The 11,681-nt window shown below is 45.4% G+C and overlaps 2 protein-coding genes across 2 annotated transcripts; one reads left to right on the top strand and one right to left on the bottom strand.

The window, feature by feature from the left end:
- LOC113982975 (poly(U)-specific endoribonuclease-A-like) lies at positions 1–5,382 on the top strand. Its single transcript, XM_027711631.2, is given in 8 exon segments — positions 1–191; positions 1,409–1,520; positions 2,751–2,872; positions 2,958–3,070; positions 4,455–4,608; positions 5,028–5,163; positions 5,166–5,195; positions 5,198–5,382. Coding segments are annotated over 8 exon segments (882 nt in total). The 5' UTR covers positions 1–50; the 3' UTR covers positions 5,272–5,382.
- Positions 5,383–7,101: 1,719 nt separating this feature from the next.
- A4GALT (alpha 1,4-galactosyltransferase (P blood group)) lies at positions 7,102–9,721 on the bottom strand. The gene is made up of 2 exons (XM_027711646.2): positions 9,691–9,721; positions 7,102–8,594 (listed from the first exon to the last, which is right to left on the bottom strand). Exon 2 carries the CDS (start codon positions 8,550–8,552, stop codon positions 7,461–7,463), a length of 1,092 nt encoding a protein of 363 aa, XP_027567447.1. The 5' UTR covers positions 8,553–8,594; positions 9,691–9,721; the 3' UTR covers positions 7,102–7,460.
- Positions 9,722–11,681: the final 1,960 nt, after the last annotated feature.

Below are 11,681 nucleotides of genomic sequence, written 5' to 3'. Positions count from 1 at the left end.
ATGGAGTGACATTAGAAGACTCCAGAAGTGGGACTTACAGAAGTAACAGCATGTCTTTTTTTAATGTGTATTTCTCTGCATTTCTTGACAGGAAGGCCTTAAATCATGAACTTTCTAATCTTTTCAGTGAGATGTGGGATATGGATGTTCACCGCCTCTTGCCTGGGAGGCACTACACAATTGATGTGCAGGTAACCAGCTGCCAAGTCACATGAGGATTAAGGGCAGTGTGGTGCTGTAGGAAAAGGTGTCTGCAAAAGTGCCTTTCCTAAAAAAAATTGTGTGTGCTTTGTAATTTCCATTTTCAAGATCTAACAAGACGATACTCTGAGCAATACGGTCTGAATTCAGTGCTGGCCACACTTCGAGCAGAACTAGAAATGTCCTGAGGTCCTCTCCTGGACATCCATGGATGTTTCAGCATGTGAATGATGGTTTGTGTGTACAGTCTGGGTGACTTGCAGTAGGTGAGATAGAACCCAAGTCATTCTTAGGGGAATAAGGGAGGAATTTGAGGAATTCTTGGTTTTTTCCTGGAGAGTGGGGAATAGCACAGAGGCGTGGGTGAAGAGGATTTCAGGGCTGTTGCTTACAGTCTGAGGGAACTGTAAGGGAGGAGTGGGTATCAGATTTGATAGGCAGCCATTTCACTCCTTTCTAGCTCAGTGTAGTGCAAACACAACCATGTGTTTTAGCCACAGATTGCAAGAGGCCACTGAATATTCAGAATCCAGTTTTGTACTCACACAAATACTCACTTTATTCTGATGTTACTGAAATGTTTTATTCCAATGGTGCTTCACATTATAACATATAATGTTCTGTTGCTGATAAATTTGAAATAGGGTTACCAAAATATAGCCAAAATATGCATGGGGGAAACTTCTCCCATCTGGTTTCTCCATTTGTCTTAAGGCTCTACTTACCCTTGCCCATGTTAACAAACTGCTACTCATCTTCTATCCTCTTTTCTTGGGAATGCCCTTTATGAAATAGAAATTTGAAAATTGTCAGGAAAGCCTCCTCACAACTGCACAGAGAAGGAGGGTCCTCAAATGTCCTTTTTATTTATTTGAGTTGGGAGGGACCCTTGGCTCTACATTACGTCTGCTTGTCATTTATATAGCAGAGTAACACAGCTGACTATTGATCAGAACCGAATTGTCACATGGATCATCACAGTCATCTCTGAGTCAACGGAGAAATTTCAGGCTCTTACAGTGTCAGAGATTATGCCTTTTTTACTTTATGTTGGCAGTTCTTGTGTACTGTCTTCTCTTGTTTCATAGGAAGACAATTCCTAACAAAGAATCCTGATAGGGTTTGTTTGGATTATTACAAAGGCAGGCACTGTCTCCTCTGAGGACACCTTACTTCCCACATTGTTTTACTCTGGTATTTCTCCCAGGGAGAAGCAGGTCCAGCACAGCCAGGGGACAGTGCTGTCCGGGACAATGCAGCCAGACATCTGTTCAACAATGTAAATGAAGGACTCCTGAAGAGCATAAAAACTTTTGCAAGTGAGACCCGTTCTTTTGTTAACAGTGGACATGACATGGAAGAATCCATGTTGGGTTTTATGGGTTTGCCTAAAATATAGCATCGTATATTATTTGGATGGTGGTGAGGATCATCAGGCTGCGCGTCATTTGAAGGGGGTTTTCATAACATGGAGGTTACCTTTGACCTTAGCCTCAGGGAGAACATCCTTCTATGCCTTAGCCAGAATCTGAATTTCTCTGTGATTCTTTCACTACAAAGTGAAAAGGATGAGACTCTTGCGGAAAGACTGAAAGAGGTGGGATTTTTCAGCCTGCAAAAGACAAAGCTTCAGAGTTACCTAATTGTGGCCTTCCAGTACCTGAAGGGAGCTATAAGAAAGATGGAGGGAGACTACTTCCAATGGCCTGGAGTGACAGGACAAGGGGGAATGGCTTCAAATTGACAGAAAGTAGGTTTAGATCGGATATTGGGAAGAAATTCTTCCCTATGGGGGTGGGGAGGCCCTGGCACAGGTTGCCCAGAGAAGCTGTGGCTGTCCCATCCCTGGAAGTGTCCAAGGCCAGGTTGGATGGAGCTCTGAACAACCTGGGCTAGTGGAAGGTGTCCCTGCCCATGGCAGGGGGTTGGAACAAGATGATCTTTAAGGTCCCTTCCAACCCAGGCCATTTTACGATTCTATGTTTCTGTTTATTAAAAAATACACCAAATTCATCTTTCCTCCTTTGCTCACAGCCTCTAAGCCCTTGCAGACAGCTCTACATCCATAGCTATTCCATGCATTGCTGTTGGGGGCTATAGTTCAAGCGTGTCCATGAATGTATATTTCCTTCCCTAATTTTTCTCAAGCTATCTCATGTAGGTTTAAGCTGAATTATTCCTCCACTGAAATAATGCCCACAAAGCCTTGTGCCAGCATAGCTCAATTTCCAAAGCCTAGGTCTGTAATTGTGGTGGTCAGATGTGATTTGTTTTGGTAGAAGGTCATTGTTGCTTCAGCACTTGGCTCCCTAAGGAGATGCTTATCTTTAAAAAGATCTTTAAAAGGTACAGGAGTGATCTGACCTTGAGTCACCTCAAGACCTACACCCAACAGCATTCCTGAAAATGGAATTTGACATATAAAGGAATGGCTTTCTCTAAGGGTTATGTCTCAAGGCGTATTCCATGGTATGTTTTTATCATGGCACACTCAGGCATATGGCCTGATCATCAGGATGAGCATGCTGGAAGTTTCTCTTTTTCCACAGCCTTTATTTCCTTATTGGACAACTATGAGACATCAACTGGTGTAGCTGAAGTAGTGACTCAAGAAGAAATAGCTGAAAACAACAGTTTTCTCGATGCTATCTTAGCAACAGAGGTCATGAGGGTAAGTAATGCAGATCTTTTTTTGTCACTGAAAACACTGAATTAAAAAGTAAACTCTGTCTGTGTCTTGGTTTTCTATCCTTCAGCGAGCTCATGAATATCTGCTCAAAAAAAACCTAGCAAAGCCAAACCTTACCGATTTCAAGCATCAGCTCTATGACATCTGGTTCCAGCTCTACGCCAGGAAAGAAGAAGACAGGTATGTTTGATGGGTATGGCCACTGTTCATTCCTATGCTGTTTAATTTAGGTAAGTATCTGAGTGCTATCTGTTACACACTGAACTGGAAGACATCCTCAGAATGGCTTCAAATTGACAGAGAGTAGGTTTAGATTGGACATTAGGAAGAGATTCTTCCAGTGAGGGTGATGTGGCCCTGGCACAGGTTGCCTAGAGAAGCTGTGGCTGCCCCATCCCTGGAAGTGTTGAAGGCCAGGTTGGATGGGGCTCTGAGCAACTTGGGATAGTGGAAGGTGTCCCTGCCCATCAGACGATTTTTAAGGTCCCTTCCAACCCAAACCATTCTATGACTCTATGAATGTTGCCTAAATTAGGTGTTGAAATCTTACTGCTCAGAGACAAACAGTGTTGACCTTTGTGGTACATTGCTGGTGAATTGCCTTCGGCTGCTCTTTGTGAACCTAATCAGAGGCCTTCGACCACAGACTTTTCAGATCTTACTTCGTCAGTTTGACTATGAGTCTGTTACAGGAAACAGTGCCAGAAACACTGATAAAATCTGGATAAGCAGCAGTGATGCATCTGTGGCATTTACTATCAACCTTCATCATCAAATACAAATTCAGTCCTCATGGCTGGAGTTTTGTGATGGTTTCACTCTAGGCCTTCCTGGAGACCAGCTTGTAACCAGGAAGGAACTAGGAAAGTGATCACGGAAGTATTCTATGCTATTCCTTTACGTAACTTGAGGTATAAATAAAGCCAGCAGGAGGGACCTCGCGCTCTTCCTTTCCGGCGAGGTTCAAGAACGGTGGATCCCTGTCTCGGCCTGGCTTATCTGGAGCTGAGGCCTACAGCGACTGCTGTTATCTGCCACGCGTGAGGGGAGAGCCAAGGGCCGTGTCTAGCCATCCTGCTTGTTCAAAGGGAAGTGGTGAGATTTTGCTAATTTACCTTCAGTTGGCTGGTTGACGTGTTTGGTCTTTGTCCCTTTTTGTCCTTTTCCCTTCTCCCTCCCCCTCTTCCCTTTCTGGGGAACTGTTTGGGATTTCTGGAGTTGTGGTGTATAGTATTCTCATTGTATTATATCTGTCTCATATATAAAATATATATATACTTTTGCTATAGCTTTGGCTGCTTAAGTCGTTTTTTTTTCTCCTCCCTCTCTGGGAAGCAGGTCCTTGTTGTCGAGTTTCAGGGACTTGGCGGGAAGCCAGCTCGAAACTTGCACAAGTTTATTGCAAGTTTTGAGCACAGTGAGAAAGAAAACCCAACACATCCAGAGAGAAACTACTCTTTAATCAACCTAAGCAAGATTGTGTATCTTCTTACCTTTTACCTCTGCCAATTTGAACTATTTAAACACATAAAAGACCTATATATTGTTCTTTTGTTTATTACAGACCCGATTCTTGTGGTTTTGAGCATGTTTTTGTTGGAGAAACAAGGCATGGCAAAGAGATCTTAGGTTTGCACAACTGAGTGCAATTCTACCTTCAGGAAAAGCGCAACCAAATTGATTACAAGGGATATGTCGCTTGGAAGAACAAAACCAGGGTAAGAACAAGCAGGGTGGCTTTGCAAGCAAGACAAATGGATCCAGTTGTGGTAATGAAAGAAGGCTCAGTGATGCAATCACAGGCTCAACTGTTTTGAACAGTAATAAGTATATACAGTATATAACTGTAGATAATCAGAATAAATAGCACCCTGCCATCCAGCTTCCTTTATTGCAAAAACTGTTTTAAAAAGTAGTGATGGTGTTTACAGAATTGCAACACTGTTGGGGCTTAATTGAAATAAATGATCATATATGGTCCAGAGGTATGGGAGAAAACTGTGCTCCAGCTATAGCACCCTGGCACACCAAGCATGACTAAATCTTTCAAAGCTCTCAAAAACCTGGAATCAGAAATTCTATCTGCCCTCTCACAGCTGTGTTTGAGATTATCCTGTTGTTTTGTTTATGCTTTCAGCCTGACAAAGATGTCCAAGTTTTAAGCATCCAGTTCAGCTGGAAGGGCTCAGTCAAGCTGATTGGAAGCACCTTTATTGGTGTGAGCCTGGAGTTTGAATTTGCCCTTTACATCGTCATTTTCCTACTGTCTGAAGAAAAATCACCCATGAAACAGTGAAAATAGATGAGTTGTCTGGTGCCATGGGCACCACATTGGAACAGCATATCCTGTGCTGCTCAGCACCAGTAGTGAAGACTCGTAGTTAGAACAGTCCACACTCCTTTTTTTCCCGAAGAAGTGTGGTGTGGTGGGGAAGGGAGGAAAGGATGGGGGGTGGACAGAACCAGACAGCAGAATAAGTTAATGTGCTGTTTTATACAACTCATTTTAAGTAAAAATTGATGACTCACTCTCTCTTGGTCTGCAATGTAGTGTTAAATCAGAAGTGTGCTGCGACTTAGCATCTGACAAACCATGAAACATACTGCTGCTCACATTAAAGGCTGAATCAGATTTACTTTAAATTTACATCAGCCTTCTCTGCTGCTCTAGCTGGGTCCCTATAAATCTCTGGGGCCTGGTGGGATTCATCTGAGAAAGCTCAAAGAGCTGCTGATGCCACCGCGAGGCCTCTCTCGATGATTTTTGCACTGTCTTGGAAATCTGGAGAGGTCCCAGTTGACTGGAAACTGGCTAATGTTGTTCCAATTTTCAAAAAAGACAAGAAGGATGACCCTGGAAACTACAGGCCTGTCAGTCTCACTTCAGTGCTTGGTAAAGTTATGAAGAAGATTATTCTGGGAGATATTGAAAAACAACTGAAGGGCAATGCAGTCATTGGTCACAGCCAGCATAGCTTCACGAGGGGAAAGTCCTGCTGATCAAACCTGATTTCCTTTTAGGACAAGGTAACCCACTTGGTTGATCAAGGGAAGCCAGTTGATGTAATCCTTTGGATTTCAATAAAGCTTTGGATACTGTCTCTCCCAGTACCCTTCTGGACAAAATGTCCATTCCACAGATGGATAAACTCATCATGTGGTGGGTGAGCAATTGGCTCACGAGTCCTGTACAGAGGGTGACAGTGACTGGGGTGACATCGGACTGGGGACCTGTCACTGGTGGGGTTCCACAGGGCTCCGTCTTAGGCCCAGTGCTCTTCTACATCTTCATAAATGACTTGGACACAGGACTGGAAGGGATACTGAGCAAGTCTGAAGATGATACAAAACTGGGAGGGGCTGTTGACTCCCTTGAAGACAGAAAGGCCATTCAGAGAGACCTTGATAAGTTAGAGGATTGGGCAATCACCAATCCTCTGAAGTTTAACAAAGATAAGTGCCAGATTCTGCACCTGGGATGGGGCGACCACAGATGTAGGAACAGACTGGGGAATGAGATACTGGTAAGCAGTGCCAGGAAAGGGTCCTGGGGGTCCTGGTCAATGGCCAGTGAGACATGAGTCAGCAGTGCCCTGGCAGCCAGGAGGGCCAACCCTGTCCTGGGGGACATCAGGCCCAGCATCACCTGCCAGGCCAGGGAGGGGATTGTCCCGCTCTGCTCTGCCCTGGGGCAGCCTCACCTGCAATATTGGGGCACCATAATATAAGAAAGACATTAAGCCATTAGAGAGTGTCCAAAGGAGGACAATGAAGATGGTGAAGGGCCTTGATTTGAATGCATGTGAGGACACTGAGGGCACTTGGTGTGTTCAGCTGGAGAAGAGGAGACTGAGGGGAGACCTCACTGCAGTTCCTTGGGAGGGGAAGAGGAGGGGCAGGGACTAAGCTCTGCTCTGTAGGGACCAGTGACAGGACCCCTGGGAATGGCCTGAAGTTGTGTCAGAGGAGGTTCAGGTTGGATATTAGGAAAAGGTTCTTCCCCCAAGGGTGGTTGGGCACTGAACAGGCTCCCCAGGGCAGTGGGAAAAGCACGAAGGCTGGCAGAGCTCAAGGTGTGTTTGCATGATACTCTCAGGCATAGGGTGTGACTCTTGGGGATGGTCCTGTGCAGGGCCAGGAGTTGGACTCGATGTTCCTTGTGGATCCCTTCCAACTCGGAATATTCTGTGATATTCTGTAAATGCTGCAGAGACCAAGCCAAGGGTTCCTAAAGCTCTTGAAACTGCACGAGAGACTGCTCAGGCCTTGATACACAGGAGGAACAGCTGAGAGAACAGCAACAGAGGACCAACTGAGAGACACTGATGAATGGGTACAACCTTCCCTGCAGCACCAAGTGTCCTGAAGGACAACAAGAGAGGCTGAACTCAGGCTCTGGTGAATATTTGAAACACCTCAGGGTCTGAGGCAGATATTGGAAATGGTACAAAATCATAGAGCTGTCACATGGAACATCTGCTCCCTGGTCTAGAAAACAACTCTTTGGAAGGTCAAAGGCACTCAGTTTGCTTCAGGTTGGGGAACTTCTCTGCCACCAAGGGCCCACAGGTCACATTGCAGGCCTTGACCGCTCCTGAGAGTCCTGTTTCATCTTTGCATAGGTGGCAGGGCAGAACTGAGAATAGAGCTGAGCCAGCAGAGCCTGGGACGGGATCTCTAGCCTGGTCCTGTGGTTCATTTGATTCCATATGTGCACTGCATAGGTGTTCTTAAGGAGTTTGTGAAGCTCCGAGGCACTGATTGCCTCAAATAACTTCTTCCAGTCCTGCCAGGGAATAGGATAAACTGCTTCTGGGTCAAGAGCCCTCACCCCTTTGCAACTCATGCTCTGAATAGTCCTGATGGGGCACCACTTCTTGAAGACACGTGTTAGGAGATGTGGGCCCTGGTGTCCCCAGATCCAGGTATTGTAGTTCTTCACAAAGTCTTTCATGCAAAGCGCCATGAACCTGTGCTTGGGCTTAAAGGACAAAAAGGCCCCGTTCAGTTCATCCTCACTCTGTATCCCGAGGGAATTGGTGAGGTTCTGTAAGTTCCTAAGCACAATGAAGTCTGTATCGAGGTAGATGCCACCAAATTTCCACATGAGGACAATTCTGCAGGCATCAGACAGGATGGGTAGGAAATAAGGCTCCCAGTGCCGCAGAGGCCACAAGTACCACTTCTTCAGAGGCGTTCCAGAAAAGAGCTCTGGCAAGTCCAGGGGCCGGATTTCCACGTTGGGGAAGCAGCTCAGCAAGGAGAAAACCCAGTGTTTGGGTAAGGAGGCATTTCCTTTTGCCAAGCCTTTCATGAGCACTACAACACTTGTCCCGGGGTGTGTCCTGGCTGCTGACTCCACAGAGCACGAGAACAGGTAACCTGGGTTAGTCCGCTCCGAGGTCTCCACGAAAAACACGTTCCCTCTGGAAGGAGAGGGCTCCCCAGCATTTGGAAGGGAAAAAGGCACAGAGTGAGCACAGTTGAATTCCCCAGGCAGGTCGTAGAGGCCACTGCCATAGGAGTCCTCCGCGATTCTCCAGTACAACGTGAGGTAGGCAAAGGACACCAACATGAGGGTGAGGATAAACAGAGCCCTGTGCTTGTGGCTCAGCAGCACCCTGGGCAGCTTTAGCAGGGAGTTGGGCATCCTGAGCATCATCTCTCCGGCCAGAGCCTGCTCTCCTGAGACTGCTGTCGGGACCTGAATGGAAGGAAAGAATAAACAGACTCTGACAGATGCGGCAGCAGACCACAAGCCTTGCTTCACGGTCCGGTGCCATCTTTATAGGTGCACAACAAACTCTGGGAAGAGCATTAGAAGCCTTATCTATCATCTTCCAGAATTTCAGGCCATTCTGGACATGAGATATATATGCAAAATGACCTGGGGCTACTGAAATAGGAATGCTCCTTATGAACATTCCTAGAGCTCTGTCAACAGACTTCGTGTGGAGCTGCTGCCCTGACAGCTGTCTCCCATGATGAGTTTTTTCTCCTGATCCACAACGTGTCCTTCCCCCCAAACCAAACAGTCTCTCAGGCTGTTGAACCAGCAGTTGCTGCCTTTTGAAACCAACCACCCACCCCTACAGAGAGCCTAGGTCATTTTTCATGGTACAGCAGCCTAGTGGAATGGACGGATAGTGGGAGGGGAACGGATACAAGGCAACTCTGGAGGCAGATGCAGAAAATTAAGGACAAGAACTGCCTTGGTAAAGCGAGTTTCAAGGCTGCTTCCCAACCCTACAAAGGCCATGCCGGATATGACCTGCTCAGCTCTTCCAGTGGATCCTGGTGATGGATATACAGTTCCCCTACCCTCCTGCCCTTACTCTCTCTCTTCTTCTGGCAAAAGGGAGGGATGGAGAGGAATAGATTATTAATGATGCAGCAACAAACAGTTAAATTATTCTAGCTGCATTCTCAGCATTTGCATCAGCATTTCTGCCCTTTCCTCCCCATAAAATGAAGTTAAAGCATAACCAGCACCCTCTGGACCCACCATTGAGGCCCCAAAGGTCAATGCACAAAAGCACATGAAGAAGCAGCAAGGGAAGATTGTGGCATTTTAGGACCAGAAGAAATGGTCTCAAGTTGGGCCAGGGAAAGTTTAGGGAGGACATTAGGAGATATTTACTCACTGAGTTATCAAGCATTGGCACAGGTTGCCCAGGAAAGTGGTCACCATCCCTGGAGGTATTAACAGACATGTAGGTCTGGCACTTAGGGACTTGGTTAAGTGGTGGACTTGGCAGAGCAAGGCTTGGGGTTGGACCCAAAGAAAGCAAGAGACTCACCTGCCTCTGCTTTCAAGACACCAGAGAATTCACTGCTCAGCTGGACAAGATTTTTAACAGGTCAGCGTCTCTTAGAGCACCTACAACTCTGTGGTCTGGCACTTCCTTCTTCTGGAAAGAAAAGGTGGGAGATGAAGTCTGAAGTGACAAACACAGTGGTAGGTGTGTAAATTTGCTACAAATTCAGTAACAAAACCAGAGAGGAGGAAAAGGTCCAGCAAAGTGCTGCTGCACCCAGGTAGGGGTTTGGGACAATAAATATCACTGATCACAAGCAGCAGGAGAAAACAGCTGAAGATCTCCATTTTCTCCTGATTTACATTATTAACAAGAGTAGAAGAGGTAAGATTTGGCAATACTAGCATTCAGTAGGCGACTAATCAGTCAGGCAAATAGAAACAGAGTGGTGCCAAACAGGGGTATTTAGGGGAATTAGTTTTTAGCGTTTTACCAACAACGTTAGAGCTCCTCCTTCTGACCTTGCAGGGAACGGCAGACCAAGCACATGTGAATATTTGAGGCAAGATGAGAGTTGCTTCTAAGGTGTTTAATTTCTGCTTTTACAAACCTAGTGTGACTGTCCTGGTCACTCCCCAGGTGTAGATCTCTGAAGCTCAAAGTGTAGATTTAATGAGATATATTACAGTAGACGAAAGAGTAGAGCTGAGTTTATCTTCCAAAAAGTCCAACAGCTTTTAACATTGTGAAATAAGCTGTGCAAATGCACAAAGTTTAATTGAAGGGCTCTGTCACCAATGTGCCAATGTCTCCCTCAAACTCCATGTAGTGAAAGTGGTGCCAGGTTCTTAACAAAGTTAAAAAGCAGTAACTTTTCACAAGGAATATGTTCTTTAAAGAAATTTCTGTCTGAAAGGTGCAAAACATTTAAGTGTCTTCTCTGCTTTAATCTATGTTTACGTTTTGGTAAAAGGTTGCATAATTTAAAAGAAATAAAATAAATACAATGCAATAGTAAAAGCAGAAGTTCCGTGAGACAAACCAAAAATGTGCAAAATGTAACAGAGAACTATATTATGCTTGCTATAGAGAGCTATAGGCCAGTTTGGTAACGGAACAGAATTTTCCATTTCAGATTAATCACTCCTCAGATGGGGAGGGGGGGGGGGGGGAAGGAAAAATCTCTGGTGAGATTTTTTTTCCTCAGTCATTTTTTTTAATCTCTGTTGAACAAAAGCCTTGTTCTATGATTTTTCCAACACACCTCCAGTCTCTCAGATTGGCAACTTTGGAGTGTTTCTACACTTCCTCTAGGCAATAACACATCACCTGGTCCTCTAGCAACACCCTTCCCTTTGTGCTAATATCTCTTTCCAAAAGTTACCTGTCAAATTCTTTAAAGAAGAAAAATGGGTGACTCTAAGTGCCATCTCATCATTTACCAACTTGCAAGGATCTCAAATGATCCTGAGTATTTCTTAGTGAAGCTCCATAAGCACAAATAAAACACTACAACCTGATGTCTTCCATGTAGTGTCAGGATGCTGGGGCTTCACTGTGCCAAACCAAGGTCCCTGGGAATGGAGCTGTGAAGGGTTTCATCCTGGTGGGAACACCAAGCAACGCGGTGAGCGCAGTGGAGGGAGGAAAGATGCACTGCAAGGCACAAAGGGGAGCAGGAGCACTTACACACAGACCTGGGTAGAGAAAGGCTGCCAAAACGAGGAACCCAGTACAGTCTGCAGTCAGATTCTTTCCACTCTAATACAGGAGAATCATATTCAGCACCGGGTCAAGAAAAGTTTCCCAATGGTTTTTTTGTAATCTCTTTTGGGTCTTATTTACCTGAAAGGAGCAGTTTTGCACCTCACAGCTTTTAGCTTTTTGGGAAGCAGACCACATAACCCCCTTATGAATACTTAAGATGGAAGGGAAGGCAGAATTTGGCTGCAGAAAGCTTCTGGAAAGGGCAACCAGACAAAAGGGAGATGTTATCTGTGGGTCAGCCAGGAAACTGATACAGTTTTGTGCCA

This window comes from Pipra filicauda, unplaced genomic scaffold, assembly GCF_003945595.2.
Source record: "Pipra filicauda isolate LSUMZ 115617 unplaced genomic scaffold, ASM394559v2 scaffold181_size1560634_pilon, whole genome shotgun sequence".
Taxonomy (NCBI): Eukaryota; Metazoa; Chordata; class Aves; order Passeriformes; family Pipridae; genus Pipra; species Pipra filicauda.
This window is presented reverse-complemented; position numbering and strand designations above follow the sequence as displayed.